At 30.0% G+C, this 19,921-nt stretch overlaps 2 protein-coding genes across 2 annotated transcripts; both read left to right on the forward strand.

Annotated features, from left to right (window-relative positions):
* Nucleotides 1–1,618: 1,618 nt before the first annotated feature.
* LOC146941072 (early nodulin-70-like) lies at nt 1,619–5,840 on the forward strand. The gene is made up of 12 exons (XM_085754862.1): nt 1,619–2,200; nt 2,343–2,391; nt 2,493–2,700; nt 3,049–3,223; nt 3,309–3,380; nt 3,501–3,755; nt 3,856–3,982; nt 4,065–4,351; nt 4,697–4,890; nt 5,008–5,090; nt 5,278–5,354; nt 5,478–5,840. The coding sequence occupies exons 1-12, from the start codon at nt 1,886–1,888 to the stop codon at nt 5,616–5,618; spliced, it is 1,983 nt and encodes a 660-aa protein (XP_085610988.1). The 5' UTR covers nt 1,619–1,885; the 3' UTR covers nt 5,619–5,840.
* Nucleotides 5,841–10,964: 5,124 nt separating this feature from the next.
* SULTR2;1 (slufate transporter 2;1) lies at nt 10,965–18,683 on the forward strand. Its single transcript, XM_085754863.1, has 12 exons — nt 10,965–11,382; nt 11,578–11,626; nt 11,809–12,016; nt 12,119–12,293; nt 13,172–13,237; nt 13,328–13,558; nt 13,757–13,883; nt 14,702–14,988; nt 17,270–17,463; nt 17,563–17,651; nt 17,945–18,021; nt 18,268–18,683. Exons 1-12 carry the CDS (start codon nt 11,053–11,055, stop codon nt 18,397–18,399), a joined length of 1,965 nt encoding a protein of 654 aa, XP_085610989.1. The 5' UTR covers nt 10,965–11,052; the 3' UTR covers nt 18,400–18,683.
* The last annotated feature ends 1,238 nt before the right edge of the window (nt 18,684–19,921 follow it).

Here is a 19,921-nt window from a genome sequence, read left to right on the forward strand (position 1 = left end):
AAAAATATCATTAGTCCTTGCACTTTCAACATTTTTTGATATTAGTCCCTGCACTTTGGTATTGGTCCTTGATTTTTTATTTAAAAAAAAAACATTCAATGAAATTATTATGTTTTATTATTGTTTTGTTCATTATTTTTATTGGAATAATCATTAAAAAAAATCAAAAAAAAAATCTTTTCAAAAAAATTGATTAAAGCTTAATAAAAGATCAATAAAAAAATTTTGATTTTATTTTTAACTAAGATTTAAAAAAAAAAATCTTTTTAAAGAGCAAAATATCTTACTTATACCTTTTATTTGAAAATAAATATCTTAGCTTGTTTTTTTAAAGGGGAATAAATATCTTATTTACTATTATTTTTTTTTTTGACAAGTAAATATCTTATTTATCTCTACTACTTTTTATATAATAAATAAACTTTTTTTTAGAGTAAAATGTGTAGTAATTCCAACTAAACTTTCTTATTTTTTTTAAAAAGATTTTTTTGATTTTATTTTTTTATGATTATTCTCAATAAAAATAATGAACAAAACAACAATAATAAAACATAATAATTTCATTGAATGTTTTTTAAAATAAAAAAATATAAAAATTCAGGGTATAATACCAAAGTACAGGGACTAATACAAAAAAAAAGTAAAGGGACTAATATAAAAAAATGTTGAAAGTGCAGGGACTAATGATATTTTGAAGTTAAAAAGTCGATTTTTTTGTCTTTTAGTGTGCCACGTGGCGTGCCATGATTGGTCCACGTGGCACACCGTTAGTTTTGGTTTTTTTTAACAGATACTTAACAGAAGGACTAATACCAAAAGTTTTATAAAGTGCAGGGACCAATGTCAAACAAAAAAAAGTGCAGGAACCAAAACCAAAATTGAGTAAAAGTGCAGGGACTAAACACACATTTAAACCTTTATTTTTTTAATGAGAAAGGCCCTATTAAAGTTGCGTTATAACCAGTACTACAACACTTGATTGTGGTACATCATACTCATACATGCCAAATGAATTTCTGTTTTCCATTTTGTTATGGACTAGGCCTAAGCTCATTCCATTAGGAGATTGAATCATTAAGGTGCATGCTATAAAGCTGCACTACCGACACACCATGGCGTAATTGATGATCTAATTAGTTTCATTTGATGAAGATTAAACATTGATCAGCGAATCATGTTGGATATGACTCACACATTTTAATCTGGTAACCCTAAAAATCATATATAGAAAGGACATGTGCAGATTAACGAGACACAATTATATAGTCACAAAAAATCTCCTCACCATCGATCACAAACTATTTAAGTTTAATCCCTATATTTAGTATAAAAAAAAGTATAATCCCTACATAAAAAATGATTTATGATCATACATAGATATCTCATTTGATTAATTTAATATTGATTGGCTGATATAATGTTTCATATTGAGCAAAGAAATAAAAAAAAAAAAATGTGATCAGATAAGGATGTGGAGCAACAACATGGTAAAGATCAAATCCACCTCAAGAGTTTGAAACCATACATACCTATTCAAAATCTTGAGGCGTTAAATAATTTTCTTTTTTTTTTTGAGAGGGTGAGACGTTAAATACATGATTCACCTATCTTATATATCATTCCTCATCCATTTACTAAATTCTAGCCAACTAAATGAATTGGATTTAGATTTATAAATGAGAAAACAAAAAGGGACGGCGACATGATTTAAATTCAAGAGTATATGACCTTAAGTGAAGAGTTTGAGTTCATATACTCCAATTTGTTGATTAAACAAATTAAGACACTTGAGCCTTGCTTGTCCAAAGTCTTAATCGGTTAAAATCCTTGTATTATTTATATAAAGTATAATCATAATGTCCTAACAACTAACAAGCATCGTGGGATGAATCTAACAACATCATCTCTTCCATCACTAGAAGTGTTAATGGACCTTGAGAATGAGAACAATGATAGAGAAAACAGAATACTATGGGTGCTGAATCCTCCGGAGCCACCGTGCATGCTGCGCCGGATCATCGACAATATCAACCTTCGAAATAGATTCTTTTCTCTCAAACATCAACCTTCGACCAAAATAGTATTTCCTTTGTTGCAGGGTGTTTTTCCAATCCTTAATTCATTCAAAAACTACAATGTTCAAAAGTTTAAGTGTGATGTCTTGGCTGGTCTTGTGCTTGCAATCTTTGCTATTCCACAGGTTTAGTTATAAATAAATTAAGTTACATTAATATATAGTTCATAGTTGCAACATGTGAAATTTTATCAATAATAACTTAGATTGTTTTTTCTTGTGATCATTTTACTTAAAATTATTAAGACCGATGTTTTTCGTTCTGCAGGCTATGGGAAATGCAAGTTTGGCGAAGATGAGTCCTGAATATGGCTTCTGTAAGTTGAATATTGATTTATAAATGCTATGCACATTGATTTTAAAATCACTATGTTTTCTTTTAGGTGAAAAATTAAGCATGGTTTATTTATTTATTCAGATACAAGTATTGTGCCACCTCTTATTTATGCTTTGCTAGCAACTTCAAGAGAGATAGTAATTGGACCTTCAACTGTGGATTCATTGCTACTTTCCTCAATGATTCAAAAATTGAAAGATCCTATAAATGATTCCGTAGCTTACACTCAGCTTGTTTTGACTGCAACATTTTTTACTGGTGTCTTCCAAGTGGCTTTTGGATTCTTCAGGTATATGTGTTACCTTCTTAGTCTTATTTGAATGAATAATTTAATTAAGTGCTTATAGATTAAATTCTTATCGCATATTGTTTATGTATAAGTTATTTCAATAACAAAACATTAAATACATTCACATATTCGGAATACTTTATAAAAATAAGCTAAAAATAACTTATGAATATATCATAACATAACATCCTTTCATAGACTCTCCTAAACAGTCACGCAAATACTTTTGTTAGTAGATAAACTCAACTAAGTTAACTTATAAAAATCTTATTCTTATTTCCACTTATCAAATCATCTTCTAATAACTCAATTATCCAATTTCAATAGTTTTTTTTTTTTTAATTACAGGTTTGGGTTTCTGTTAGATTATCTTTCACATGCCACAATCCTAGGGTTCTTGGCAGCAGTTGCCATAGGCATTGTACTTCAACAATTGAAAGATTTATTTGGAATCGCCAACTTTACCAACAAGGCTGATTTAATTTCTGTGATTAATTCTCTTTGGACTTCCTACAAAAACCATGTAAGGAAAAACAAAACATTGAATTTGATATTATTTTTTATATTTGTTTAATTGTTGACATTTTCTTTTCATTGACCATTTTCAGTCAGAGTGGCATCCTTTCAATTTTATTATTGGATTCTCATTTTTGTCTTTCATCATATTTACCAGAATCCTGGTTAGTAAAATTTCTAGAACCTTGAAACTATAGCTAATTAATTCTCTACTTGTAGTTCATTTTTACTATCAGAATTTACTGCACTAAAATTCAATGCAACTATTCTTGGATATCTAATAGGGGAGAAGGAAAAAGAAACTCTTGTGGCTTTCACACATTGCTCCACTTCTTTCCTTCATTATATCCACTGCTATTGCATATAAAGTAAATGTTCATCAACACAAACTTGAGGACTATAAAATTGAAGTGTTAGGTCCAATCAAAGGAGGTAGCTTGAATCCAAGCTCACTCAATCAATTACAACTTGATGGTAATGGTAAATATTTGGGTGCTTTGATCAAAATAGCTTTGACTGTTGCTATTATTTCAACCACGGTAGGGTACCCTAAACTATTGATGTTAATTAATAATTAGTTTTAATGATAGTAGTTTTACTAACTATAATTTTTTTTTCTATTGTATAACCATATGTTAGCAATCTGTAGCTGTTGGCAGATTATATGCATCATTAAGAGGTTACAATATTGATCCAAACAGAGAAGTTTTATCTTTAGGCATAATGAACATTTTTGGATCCTTCACTTCTTGTTATGTTGCATCAGGTGAATTCTTATTGTTATTTTCTAACATTACTTTTGAGAATTCATTTTAATTCAAATATGACTAAATAACCCATATATGCAGGTTCAATTGCACGTACTGCTGTAAATTATAATGCTGGCTCTCAAACAATGGTGTCAAGCATAGTGATGGCACTGACAGTGTTGATGTCCCTTAAATTTTTGACAGAACTCTTGTATTTTACTCCTAAAGCAATGCTAGCAGCAATAATTCTTTCAGCTGTACCAGGACTTATTGATTTTAAAAAAGCATATGAAATTTGGAAGGTTGATAAAATTGATTTTCTTGCTTGTGCTGGAGCCTTCTTTGGAGTGTTGTTTTCTTCTGTGGAAATGGGCCTTGCAATTGGGGTATTTTTTTCTCTAAATAAGCCCAACTTATATTGAAACTTCGTAGGCACCTCCTTTTCCCACCCTATTGAGTTTATCGTGCATCCTATGTAGTTCGGATTATAGAATCTGAATGGCATAAACCTCCTATAAACCCTTTAAAACACATTAAAACGTTTTGGATTTTAAAATCCGAACAGGGCGCGTGAGAAACTCATAGAAAGGGAAAAGTAACTACCAACTTCATATACATGTCATACTCGCCAACAACGGAAAATAAAAACTAGGCCCTTTTTTTTATATTTTCGTTATTCGTTTTTAATTCAACTAATAAACATGAGAGAATATTGATTCAATACTTTGCAGGTCATGATATCATTTGCAAAGATAATTGTGATCTCAATTCAACCCGGCATAGCGTTTGTTGGAAGGCTGCCGGGAACTGATGCATTTGGCGACGTGGAACAATATCCGATGGCAATTAACACGCCTGGAGTTTTAGTGGTCTCTATAAAATCTGCTTGGCTTTGTTTTGCAAATGCAAGTCCTGTTAGGGAAAGGTATATACGGTCTTTAATCATCTCATCTGTATTTAGCTTGTTAATTGTGTACATAGATCCTTACGTTAAGCTTTTTATTAGTGAAAAACCTGATTGCATATGTGATTTTTTAAAAAGGATCGAGAGTTGGGTGATTGATGATGAAGCTGGAAATGGTAAAGGAGAGAGCATTATCAAAGTCGTCATTATTGATACATCATGTGAGTCTTCTTAGCGCAAAATATCCGATGACGGTGATTATGATCCCCTATCTATCAATCGATCATAATCATCGGTTCATAAAAAACGTTGGTTGTGATGTAGCGATAGTGTATTTTTCATTTTACACTATACAAATTAAACTTTATTATAATTGTGAAATTGAACGTTGTCATTATAATTTGATAGGTCTTGTGAGTATTGACACTGCTGGCATAGCTTCTTTGGTGGAGCTGAATAAGAATCTTATTTTACATGGAGTGACGGTGAATTTTTCTCCATTTTTTCTCTCTACCATGCAATTGATAACAAAAAAGTTTTGTACATAATTATAGTTTTAGTTTTAGCCCTGAAAAATGCTATTAATTCCTCCTGTCTATTTCTTTCAGTTATCCATTGCTAACCCAAGGTGGCAAGTGATTCACAAGCTAAGATTGGCAAACTTTGTGAGTGAAATTGGAGGAAGGGTTTTTCTGTCTGTGGGAGAAGCTATAGATGCAATACTAAGTGCAAAAATGGCTACAATATAACTAACGTCATTTACCTAATGCATTAAAGTTTTGAGTGAAGATGTGATGTCCAACCTCACTTGTGTAGTTGCTCTTAGTCCAATTTATCGATCCACATTTATATGAACAGGTGTGGATGAAGAAGCTAGTTCACAAGAGTGTGATTTATTTTGAAACACCGAGTATATATGAACATTTACAATAAAATCTATGCAAATAATGGACATATTATGATTATGAGAATGATATATTTCATGTGCCAACAAAAAACTAATTGGATGGGTATTTTTGAGACAAAATTCCTAATGATATTTTAAAGATAACAAACTTCAAGATTAAAATAAAGATGTTATGATCCATCGTGTTTTCTAACATGTGCTCTTTATTGTATTTTGCTTAGATAAGTTGTAATAATAATCGTCATTAAGGTTCGTAAAATTTCACCTAATACAAGTCAACTTTTAGGTGAAAGAAACGAACTTCCTCAAGTAGTTCAGGTTATTCACCATCTTCAAAATTATCAACATAGTTATCAATATGAACCAAGTCAAAGAATCATTCTACTACATGAAAAGAAACGGCATTACATAATTACTCCTCCTGATTCATCTCTCTATTATCATACCTCCTAGATTATTGTCGTGCTGGGTTTGTTCATCTACAATACTGTAAAATGAGTCGTTAAGGCCAAATTATATATATCCACTCTAGGTTGCTTTGACAAATTCTGACATTCTTAAACCCTTGTGAGCTGAAAAATATTCGACTCATATTTGATTATCTTTACTTTGATTAATGACTCTTTCGACTATCTATACATCAACTCACCCTTAATTTAGTCGTAGGTTGTTTTTCTTAGATTATTTTTAAATGTAAACAACAATAAAAAAAATGTTATGTCTGTTGGTCTTAAATGTGAATATTTATGTATTTGCACGTATTAATTAAAGACTAGTTTAATGCATGACATCAACAATGTAATTTTTTTTATGGGTAGTGTTAACTTGTGCCCTTAGGGCACATGTTAAGAAACCAAAAGGAAGAAATATTTTCTAAAATTTTGTGCATTCAATTTATTAAAAAGTTAAATATTAAATGCTATGCACACATTCAAATAAATTATTTCTATATTTGAATCATTAACTTGTGTCTTAAGGACACAAGTTAGCATTTCCCTTTTTTTATTTATGTTTGATCAGACTTTACTTATCTATCGACTGAACTCTAGATTATCAGGTCTTTTTTATCTGAAAACCGGAGGGTTAATACCAAAAAAACAATGTAAAGATTTTTCTATAAAAAAAATGTAAAAAAAGTACAAATTTTTTTGTTTGCAATATCAATTGAATCTTCTTAATACGAGTATGATCCAACCATGAATATCCTTCTTGTCAACTCGTCATTAATGCAAATAAAAGTAAAATTGTTTTTTTTCTCATCTTCCAACCTTCTAGAACGTTCTATTTTAGATTATAAAATCTGAAAAGATGAAGAATTTTAGAGGTTCTTTTAACGTGGTTTTGTATATTATATAATCCAAAATTTGTAGGACACGCGAGACACCGTGTTAAAGAAACAATCTAAAAGTAATGGTTCATATTATATAGACCTGTATTTTTAAGGTCCATATTAGAGTAAAAGCACTCAAATTCTAGAACGGAGGAAGAAGCAATTTTCAAATCCACCATGGTTTGGATGGCTTCCATGTCATTCACTTGTCACACTCTCTTCTATTCAATGTGGATTGTGGAGGGCCTAATTAGAGTGCTCTTTTCACCCAAAAAAAAAAAGCTCTTTAGAAACTCGTCTAGATTCAATGCATCTGGTAGCTATAGTGTTGGTGCAGGAGTACTTAATTAGTCGACCAAAGACAAGCTGCTTAGGTGCTTTGGTTAGTTCATCGACAATGATTCCTGTCAATCCTTATATAAGCAAAAGTAGTCTAAAAAAAGAAAAGCATCATTTGTCTACAATGCGAAGACTGGTTCTCTCTAAATAAATAATTGAGCTATATTTAAAGGGTTTGGCCTCTTCCATCAAATATTTTTCATATGCACCGGTGGGTGATCGAATTTTAAATCAAATGATTAAGAAGATCAAGTATCTATCATTTATGTCATACTAGATTGATAGAAAACCACGTTAAAAGAACCTCTAAAATTTTGGATTATATAAAACTATATTCATCAAGTTACCAATTCTCTTCATAATACTTTCTCTGTCCTAAATTATATGATATTTTGAATATTTCACATGTATTAAGAAATATAATTAATTTTTTATGAAAAAAAAATATTATGAGTTGTTTTACATATTGTCATTAGTAAATAGTATGTGAAAGATACATTAAAAAATTGAAAGAAGAGATAGCAATAAATAGTAAAAAATATAATAAAAAAATAACATTAATATTTCATTGGGATCATGAGAATATTAATTGAAGATTATATTTGAAATGTTAGTTAACATTAGATATGAGGAAATAATTTAGAATTTGCTCGTATTTGAAATGTGAGAGTTTTTTTTTTTTTTTTTTACAAAGAAATGTGAGAGTTAGTTATCTCTAGTTTACAATTATATCCCAATCTCATGACAAATACTCTCTTCTATCTTAAATATTCCATCCGTTTCAAAATGAGTGTCGTTTTAGGTGTTTACACACATATTAAGAAATGCAATAATTAAGAGAAAGAGAATTGTTATTTTACCAAATTATCCTTATTAACTATTGGTTAGTTTTAAAAGTAATACTTTGGAAGTAGTGTGCAGAGTATTAATTGGAGGGTACAATTGAAAAGAAAAAGTTATTATTGCATTGGAAACTGAAAGCGACACTCATTTTGAAACAAATTTTTTTTGCTAAAGCGACACTCATTTTGAAACGGAGGGAGTATAAGTTAGAAGGTATGATATACTACTTCCGTCCCTAATTATAATACCTTTTTAAGAAAAAAAATTTGTCCCTTTTTATAAGACCGCTTTGTTATTTTCAAGTACATTAACTATTTCTTTACATACATGTCCCTATTTATTATACATCTTTTTCTTCAATCAACAATAAATAACATGTTGAAAACATAAACTAACTCTCTCTCTTGAAGGATAAAATTGTAAAAACAATACTCCCTCCGTCTCATAATAATTGTCTCTTTACCCATTTTTCTTTTTCTCAAAATAATTGCCACTTTAGAATACCAATGCAACATTTATTATTTTTTTTCCATTACTATACCCTTATTTATTGAATTTCATCCAACTTAACTACTCCACTAACTACAATTAATAAGGGTATTTTAGTAAATGATACTAATTTTACCATCAAAATCAACACAATTAATCATTTTCTTAATAATCGTGCATAAACCTTAAACGACTATTATTTAGAGACGGAGGGAGTAGTGATTACAAACAACTTTAATGTAAATATCCACTATCTTAATTCCCGTGATTTTAGCAAAAGGGTCTTATATATAGGGACGGAGGTAGTATATACCTTGTTCTTTGTACCTAAATTGTTACATTGAATATTGACTTTTTAAGAACATATGAATGTTTTTCCATGTTAAAGGAAGGGTTTTAATAATCAGAATTTTGGCTGATAATTATATATTAATTTTTTGAAAATCTAAAATTTAGGGTCTTTATAATCATTTAAAAAAAATAAACTACACTATATATATATATATATATATATATATATATATATATATATATATAACCATTTATCGGTTTCACCCATCATTAAACTCTCCTATAGAGTCTAGCTAACCACTTTTAGTGAAGTCTCTTCTTCTAACATATTTTTTCCATCTTCAAAACTTTAACATCAAACATCACTTAGAGTGAGTTTGGATGGGGTAATTGAGAAATTTTGAAGAATTTAGAATTTTAGGTAATTCAAATTGTTCAATTAAATTGCTTTCATTTTTAAATATTATTGTTTGGATGGAATAATAAAAAATTCATTGTCATCATTTTTGGGCAACTTTTATAAATTTTATTTTTTGGGTGAAATTTGAAAATTAAAATTAGGGATCAATTTATACTTTCTGAAAATTTTGAGGGGTCAATCTACAATTTTTCGGAAATTTATTGGGGTCAAATTGAAAATTTTGGAAAATTTAAGGACAAAAATGCAAAATTTGAAAAAAATTAACAATGAAGAATTTTGAAATTCTTAACTTTTAGATGTCATTTAAAATTCTCTAAATTTAACTTGAACAAAATACTTCATAAATTTCCATCATTTTGAAAATTCTTTAAATTATTATCCAAACAATGGAATTCACCTCAAAGTATTTGAATTTCCTCAAAACATTACATTACCTCAAAACATTCCTCAATCCAAACACACTCTTAAGAATTTGAGTCTAGTTTCACTCTTAACAAAGTAAGGATTTAACTTGAACAAAATACTTCATAAATTTCCATCATTTTGAAAATTCTTTAAATTATTATCCAAACAATGGAATTCACCTCAAAGTATTTGAATTTCCTCAAAACATTACATTACCTCAAAACATTCCTCAATCCAAACACACTCTTAAGAATTTGAGTCTAGTTTCACTCTTAACAAAGTAAGGAGTTTGTTTAGTTCATGTTTTCATTTCACTTTAACTAATAAGCATAAGAGATATCTAGATCAAATATAAATATAATTTTTTGCCATTTTCTTTTTAAATTTTTAATAACGAATTTAGCATTATTTAGAAGTATGAAAATCCCAAAATAATATTTTCATTGTTTCTAAAAATACATTTATTTTCTAACTTCTATCTATTCAATTGTTCATTACATGAACTTTCTATCTCATTTTTTTAAGCATGAATTTTCTATCTCATTGTTAACAATTTAAAATGAACATATTTTTTTTTTAAAAAAAAGTAAAAACTGAAAAGTATTTTGAGAAAGACAGGTCTAAAGTTGGTTAAAAAGATTTTCAATTAAAAAGAACTATAGTAGACTTCAAAATAAAGTTATTGAGAATAATTTTATTTGTCAAAGAGGAAAAAAAATATTAAATAGTACAAAAGTGTCAAATTCTTACAAAGATTCTGTCTGATGTGTGTACTAGATACTAGCTAGACAATATTAAATAGAGAAATGATATTTTGACAACCACTTTTTGACAACTTTTGGACAACTTTCTCTCTCATACTCACATGATGTTGTTATCCTCTCTCTTCCTTTTTCTCTCTCCAATGTTTCTGACCAATAAGAAGTGAGAAAAACAAGGTTGTCAACAAAGTTGTTATTAAATGGATGTCAAAATATCATTACTCTATTAAATAATATTTAATTTCTTCTACATTATGAAGCAATCCTTTTTCCCCCTATATAAACTTGTTCCAAACATCTAATCCTTCCACTTCAAAACCAAATTCATCACAGGAAAGTTTCATGAGAGTGTAGTAACATTAATTTCACGTGACAGAGTTCACCCAAACACTTCAATATGACTTCTTCAACAGTGGAACCCTGCACCTTTGAGGATATGCAGGTGGACCTTGAGAAGAATGTTCAGCAGGATGTAAGGTCTCAGTGGGTGCTTAATGCACCTGAGCCCCCAAGTCCTTGGCATGTGGCTGTAGATTCTTTGAGGAAAACAGTCTCAAACTATAGAGAAAAAATTTCTTCTCTAAGTGATCAATCATGTGGTACAGTCCTACTTTCAGTTTTGCAGGTTGTTTTTCCTATTCTTGTTTGGGGCAGAAGCTACACTGTTGCTAAGTTTAGGAAAGATTTTCTTGCTGGCCTCACTATTGCTAGTCTTTGTATTCCTCAGGTAGCAATCATTCTTCTTGATGTTTGAACATTTTTCCTAATATATTTAAGAAGACAACATGAGAATAAGATCCTAAGATTGTTTATATGTATGCTCATATATTTATTTGTATATTGAACATGTCTTGTATCTGATTAATTTTTAAATTAATTCCAACAATATTAACTAACTAAATGGTTTCATGTTTCAATGTAGAGCATAGGATATGCAACATTGGCAAACCTTGCTCCTCAATATGGACTTTGTAAGCTACTTTCTAAAAATATATATATGTTTTTCAATTTCTTTTTGCCCCTTATCTTCTTAGGGAATATTATAATTGATTTACTTCATATGCATGCATGGTTCGTGCAAAAACAAAATTACATTGTCAATTAATTATAACCATTAGATCATAATAAATTTGTGCGGAATGAAATGAAATAGATACGAGTGTTGTACCACCGCTTATCTACGCTGTAATGGGAACATCAAGAGAAATAGCAATTGGTCCTGTGGCAGTGGTTTCGTTGCTGTTATCATCAATGGTACAAAAATTAGTAGACCCTTCTACTGATCCAATTGGTTATACAAAGCTCATTTTTCTTGCAACTCTCTTTGCTGGTATCTTTCAAACTTCCTTTGGACTATTCAGGTGAAAATTATCTTCTTGTACTAACTATAACCTCTTTTGTTTTTTCTTTATGTGTAGTTATTATTTATGAAACGGTTTGTTATTGTTATTATGTTTTAACAGGTTGGGGTTCCTTGTGGATTTTCTGTCACATGCTGCAATTGTTGGATTTGTAGCAGGAGCTGCCATTGTGATTGGTCTTCAACAGTTGAAGGGACTGTTTGGAATTACACATTTTACCACCAAAACAGACATAATCTCTGTCTTGAAAGCTGTTTGGGAAGCATTTCATAACCCTGTATGCTACTACTTCCCTATATATCCGTTTACTTTTTCTTCGTTTTTACTATAAATAGCATATAAACATATTAATCCAAAAAGTCTAAGTTAACTTTTTTTATACCATACACACGAAGAGTTTACTATAACTTTACCTTTTCTTTTCCTTTTTGACCTTTTCTTTTTTGAATGTATGTTTTGATTTGATAAGTGAAATTTTGACATGAAGTTCGGCAACAAATTACATGGTTAACGAAGTTTAAATATGTAGTTGATGTCGTTGAACTGATTGTGATTAAATATAATTCACCATGATTTTGAATGTCATTATTTGCGATTGTCAAGTGTACGTCAGAACACAAATTAAGATTAATGAATATTATGTATATTTGAACATTATTTGGATGATTAATTAGATATATGAGTATGTTTTAACACTTGAGAATCGTTTTGTCAAAAAAACACTTGAAAATCATGATTAATGATGTTCAAAATTGAGGTTAGTTTGTATAAAAAATTGTTGTTAATTGCCTTCAGTTGATGGTTAATTAGCTATGACACCTTATAATAGTCATTAATCATCTAGTGAGCATAATTAGCTACATATTTGAATTATGTTAACCATCTAATTTGTTGTCGAAATTTGTTATCAAATTTGTGTTCAAATAACATGACTTAATAATAATATTAACATTAGATATGTTGAAGTGGTTTATATTTAGTTTATTTCATATGAACTTGCATGCAGCTAAATTTTCATTTTTATTTGTAAATAACGCATTCTTTTCTTTTTTTCCATTATTGCACATAAAATACAACTGGTTAAAAATGTGCAAGAACTATGATAAATGTAGTTTGATTAAATAATATTAATAGCATAAATTGAATTACGTGCAGTGGAACCCTCATAATTTTATCCTGGGAGGCTCATTCTTGGTGTTCATCCTAACTACTAGATTTCTGGTGAGTGTCATATATAGTTGAACCACCTCTAACCAGATTTTGTTTAAATTGAATTATCACCTCAAATTGATGTTCAAATTTATACTGCAGGGTAAAAGGAAGAAGAACCTATTTTGGTTGGCATCAATTGCACCACTTGTATCAGTTATATTGTCAACTCTAGTTGTTTTTCTAACACGAGCAGATAAAAATGGAGTTAAAATTGTGAAACATGTTAAAGGGGGACTCAATCCAAGTTCCATCAATCAGTTAGACTTTAACAGTCCTCATGTTATAGATGTTGCCAAAATTGGACTTATTGTTGCTGTTGTTGCCCTTACTGTGAGTAAATCATTATCTAATTATTATATATGTTTAAAAAAAAAAAATCATTTCGACCCCTTTCTTGAATCAGATACTGTGTTTTAAAAAAAATGAATTGTATAAGTTTCATTTACAATATTTTTTCGACCCTGTTCTTTCTTTTTAATTATTCGTTTTTTGTCTTTCATTTCATGTTAATTTCCAACATTGTTATAGGAATCTGTTGCTGTTGGACGATCTTTTGCATCCATCAAAGGATACCAACTTGATGGAAACAAAGAGATGATGTCAATAGGCTTCACAAACATCATAGGATCTCTCACCTCCTGCTATGTTGCAACTGGTACTATTTTTTAATCGTCAACTATTTTTATTTTAAAAAAATTAGGGAAAGAAAAATTATCATTTATTAGAATATGATACTAATAGTCATTTTACAACTGTTCTCAATAATCTGTTTTAAATGGAATTTCGTCTTTGAGATTATAATAAGATCAAACTTTTACTATGAATTGACATCTAGTAACAAAGTAGAAGGAATTTTTTTTCTTTTGAATGCTGAACACAGCACATTCTTATGCAATATAAAAAATTCAGTTGTCTTCTTAGGGCTATATATTTATATATGATTCTTACAAGAATATTTGATTTTGGTAAGACAGATTAAAAGGTCAAACTTTTACTATGAATTAACACCTTATGAAAATAACAAAATTGAAGGAATATTTTCTTTCAAATGCTACGCGCGTTTTTATTGCATATACAAGAATGCAACCAAATTAAATTGTCTCCAAATATGAAATATTCTTACTCTATCAAAAACCACCTATCATTCATTGTAATGAGATACCTAGAACGTGCATATTAAATTTTTTGTTTAGTTTTTTAGTATCTCTAGTCTTTTTGGTCCCCAATTATCTGAGATTGCTTTTAGAAAGCACAAGACAAGTTCCATCAAAGAAAGCACAAGAAAATATACCTATTAAACCTAAGTAGAATAAAAAATAAAACTCCATTAGCATTAAATAATTGAACTGAATCCATGACGGTGTCCTATTTAGACCACTTCTTATTGGCAACATAAATAAATTAAGAAGGTTCTTGTTTGATTACTATTTACTACTAACAAAATACTCATGCATTAACATGTCATTGTGGCAGGTTCATTCTCTCGAACAGCTGTTAATTATGCTGCTGGATGTGAAAGTTTAATATCAAACATTGTGATGGCCATAACAGTGATGATATCACTTCAGTTTTTGACAAATCTATTGTATTATACACCAATTGCTATTATTGCTTCAGTGATTCTCTCTGCATTACCTGGACTCATAGACATAAATGAAGCTTACAAAATTTGGAAGGTTGATAAGCTTGACTTTCTTGCTTGTGCTGGTGCCTTCTTTGGTGTACTATTTGCTTCTGTGGAGATTGGTCTTCTAGTGGCGGTAATCATTTCTCAATTTGTGGCATGACTTCACTTTGCAACTATTCACATAAATTAGCTACCAACTATATATTCATTTTTATATATGGGATTTGCTAGAACACACCCACTAGTTTTTATGTGGGAGTGTTTTAGCAAGCTACACCTTAAGGTGTATTTAACTACTTTTTAGTTATAACTTGCTAAAACACACCTTCTAAAAAATAAGTGGGTGTATCCTAGCAAATGCCTATAGGAGTTGCTAACATACACCCACTTATTTTTTAGAAGGTGTGTTTTAGCAACATTCACCTTAAGGTGTATTTAACAACTTTTTAGTTATATCTTTGCTAAAACACACCTTAATAAAAACTAGTGGGTGTATCCTAGCAAACCCCTTTATATATTTATTACAATAAAAGTAAAGCTAACACCTAATAAATGTGGAAACTTCCTATCATAGTCATCAAAAAGAATTTCCAATTTTGGATTTGGATAGTTTGTAGAAGCATGCTCAAGCAGTTGCATGTTCTAGGTGATCTCGATCGTTGATTTGAGATTGAACAATTCAATTTTTTTTTTGTCAAGTAGTCTACTGACTATAATTCACTTTTAAAAGTGAATAGGTGGGGTGTCCGAACCCCAGCCCTTACATATAAGAATGCATTGTCTCTGCGAGCCGAGTTATGTTCACGGAAACAATTCAAATTATACAGTCAATAAATTAAATTTAAGCAATCTCGACGATTAGTTTAAGATCGAACGACCCAAAATGTAATTGTGTCACTTAGTTACAACAAAGAATCCAATTCCTACAATTTTATAGGTTTAAGTCCTCTCATATGACAAAAAAAGTCCATTTAAATATTCATTTCTTATTAAAATAAAATGGAAAGAGAAAGATAGTTTATAATGAAATAGAGAGAGTGAAAAAATAAGGGTTGAAGTTGAGCAACATAAGAGAAATATATTGAGGGATCAATTCCCCTAATTTTATACCCTAATAAAGCAAACCACCCCAAAATAAAATCTGATGACTTAGAAAGGAACTCCGCCCTACAAAGTACAGATGAATCATATTCCTTGTTGATGGGGAGAGTAAAAGTACAAAATATCATCTATTGCGAGTATAATGTTTATCAAAACTATAAAGTATTTAAAATAATGTTTTTATTTTAGTGGTATACATTCAATATATTGCCTATCATTCCTTTTTGTATAATCCAATTGGTGAACACTTGCCTTCTATGTGTTTAATTTTTTATGTTTAATTTTTCCTTTAAAATTGGAGAAGAGGAAATCATTATTAATAATTGTGACACTAATCACCATTTTACAATCGTCACATATAAAACTGACACCTCTTTTATATCCATCTTTAAATTGAGTTAATTTTGCGTTAAGTACCTAAACCCACCTTTGTTCATCGGATACAGAAGAATACTCATAAATTAAAACATCTCAATCATTAATTTATGTAGATTCTTTGAAGAATCAAGACTAGCATCTTTATTGCACATCACTCACTTGAGATTCAAATGTTCACTCCACTAGAAATAACAAAGTTATAGATAAATGATACTTTTATATTCCTAGTTGTCAAAGCACCAACAAACTTGAGTGCACCGTAGAACAACAATTATGAAAGACATTACTCTTTCAGCCAATATATGAACACAATGACATTACTAGTGGATATCTTGCAACATAGTTTACACTATTTAAGGGTATGCTTCCATATAGCCAAACTTAGAAATTCTTATTCAACTATTCATAATAATTAATTGGTGATGGCATGTGCCCTAACCTAACTTTTTCATATATTGTATTATATAATAAGTTTATTATTCCCCACTACATTAGGGGAGCAACATATTTGGCACTAAGTGTGATACATAATGGATGTGGAGCATTGAAAAATCCCACTTGTTGGGACACGTTTATCTTGAAAACTATAGCAACCAAGTGAATTCTCTGTTTTAGAATATGAATTTCCTAAGGTTGCAATCACACATAAAAAGTTATCAAGTATCAACAAATTTCAAACACTTTATGGTGTGAGGTCAACTTGTATCTTTGTTGGAATTAATAATAATGGATAGAGTAGTAGCTTTCTCTTTGGAAAGTTATAATCATATACAATTATTCATTGACAAATTTCACAGTATTTTGTACTAACAGAAACACTCTAAATACATTTTGGCCAAAAAAATTAAATCATAGCATAATTAATCCTAATTAATTAAAGAACATATATTATCAATGATGTACTCATGAAAATTTTTGATTATCTTAATTGGCAGGTGGTAATATCATTTACAAAGATAATTCTGATATCAATTCGACCAAGCACAGAAACTTTAGGAAAACTTCCTGGAACCGATCTGTTCTGTGATGTTGATCAGTATCCTATGGCAATTCAGATTCCCGGGGTTATGATAATACGTATGAAATCTGCATTGCTTTGCTTTGCAAATGCCAATTTCGTTAAAGAAAGGTATTATTATTTGCTACTATATAGTTTAGTAGTTGGAAAGATAAACTAAAAAATGATTGTGATCAGTATAACCAAATTATTTTCAACGTTCATTTCAAGGATCATCAAATGGGTCACTCAAAAAGGATTGGAAGATGACAAGGGAAATTCAAAAGGCACCATTCAACTTGTCATTCTTGACACCTCGAGTAAGATTTTGTTAATTTCTATACTAACTCTTTCTCAAGAGAACTTATTGCAACTATTACATAATTTTAGTGATGTAAAAACTAATAATCATATAATAACTAATCACATTTTATTGGATTTTGACCACAATTTCTGCATGGTTATGACTCATTTTACGCAGCCAGCGAATCATGACCAAACAAATTAATGACTTTAAAATAGTTATTAGATTTATGAACAGTGTATAATATTTTTCCAATGAACTCAAAATCTCGTTGTCTGATTGATCAATACATGTATGATATTGTTATAGATTTGGTGAACATTGACACCTCCGGAATTGCTTCTATGGAGGAACTGTACAAATGTTTGTCTACACATGGAAAGCAGGTAACTTCGTGTTTCTATAAATACATGTTTTATTGGATGGTAGGCACACTGATCTTCATACCTTTTTGGTTATGATCGAGAACTGTAACCATGTACTTATGTGTGTGGATCACAAAAACCGATTAAATAATGATAAAAAAAAAAAATTAATTCATTTTCATACATGTAAAAATACATATCTTATCTTATGATCCATAATTTGGACCTCTAATTAACTGCCTTTTTTATTATTCCGGATAAATTCAGTTGGCCATTGCAAATCCGAGGTGGCAAGTGATACACAAGCTAAAGGTGTCAAACTTTGTCAACAAAATAGGTGGCAGAGTGTATCTCACTGTTGAAGAAGCTGTTGCTAGCTGCAAGAGTAATCAGTTCTAACTAAGTTGTTTAATATTGTATGGATGGATGTGGCTACTAGCTTATACTTCAACTCTCCTTCTATCTCCTTATATGAATAGGGAGATGCATGTGTGTGTAAAATAAGCTTATTTGCTTTGTGTGTTGGATTTTCAGTCCCAAAGTACGTTATGCACGAAATGGGACATTGAAATAAGTTACTACTAATTTCGAAATTCTTGTTAGAGATGTACTATATGCTAAGTTTTTGTCCATGTATGTGCCTACTAATAATTTAACCCAGTTGATATGGTGTGTCTCAAAAATGATTGGAAATAACTTTTTCGTACAAATTTAGATTAACTTGTTTCAGATACCAGTATGGCGCACGTTAAACAGATTCACTAAGAACTAATAACATAGAAATATTGAAAGTTTAACTTATTTTCAAGGTAATCAATACCGGAATGGTCGTTGAACCAGCGTGCTTAGGGGTCAACCGCGGTCGGACTGTTTCTGAACTGAACTAAACTAAAGTGAGAACTAAAGTCAAGTAAAGTAAACTAAAACTAGAGTGAACTAAACTAAACTGAACTAAAGTCAACTAGACTAAACTCAACCTAACTGAACTAAACTGAAATAAAGCCAAAAGTCAACTAAACTAAAGTGAGAACTAAATCAAGTAAAGTAAACTAAAACTGGAGTGAACTAAAACTAAAATGAACTAAAGTCAACTAGACTAAACTCAACCTAACTGAACTAAACTGAAATAAAGCCAAAAGTCAACTAAACTAAAGTGAGAACTAAATCAAGTAAAGTAAACTAAAACTGGAGTGAACTAAACTAAAATGAACTAAAGTCAACTAGAATAGACTCAACCTAACTGAACTCAACTGAAGTAAAGCCAAAAGTCAACTAAACAAAACAAAAGTGAAATGAACGGAACAAAAGTGTCTGAACTCAACTCAACTCAACTAAGCTCAACTTAACTGAACTCAACTCAACCTAACTGAATTGAACTAAACTAAACTAAACTAAACTACAGTGAACTAAACTGAACTAAAGTCAACTAAACTAAACTAAAGTGAAATGAACTGAACTAAACTCAACCTAACTGAATTGATCTAAACTAAACTAAACTAAACTAAAGTGAACAAAACTGAACTAAAATCAACTAAACTAAACACTAAAGTAAAATTAACTGAACTAAAGTGACTGAACTCAACTGAAGTACTGAATTAAACTAAAGTAAACTGAACTAAACTAAACTAAACTAAACTGAACTAAACTCGACTAAATTGAACTTTGAAGCATGGATACTTCTAAAACGTGAAGTACCTGTATTGGATACGTGTATGGTACTCGTATCGTACGTACCAAACCCATTTTTACTCAGTTGGTTTGGTTCAGGATGGTGGATATGATAAAAATGTGCAAACGTTTAAAAAAAATGGCAGGAAATATATTGATTTTTCAATTGTATTTCAGTTATCTCTCTTGCTTTTGATGAAAATAGCAGATGCGGTGGACAAAGAAAGTAAATCTCTAAAACATGATGATAGAA

The sequence above is a fragment of the Medicago sativa genome, chromosome 3 (genome assembly GCF_051527215.1).
Source record: "Medicago sativa cultivar Bolivia chromosome 3, Bolivia_mono, whole genome shotgun sequence".
In the NCBI taxonomy this organism is placed as follows: Eukaryota; Viridiplantae; Streptophyta; class Magnoliopsida; order Fabales; family Fabaceae; genus Medicago; species Medicago sativa.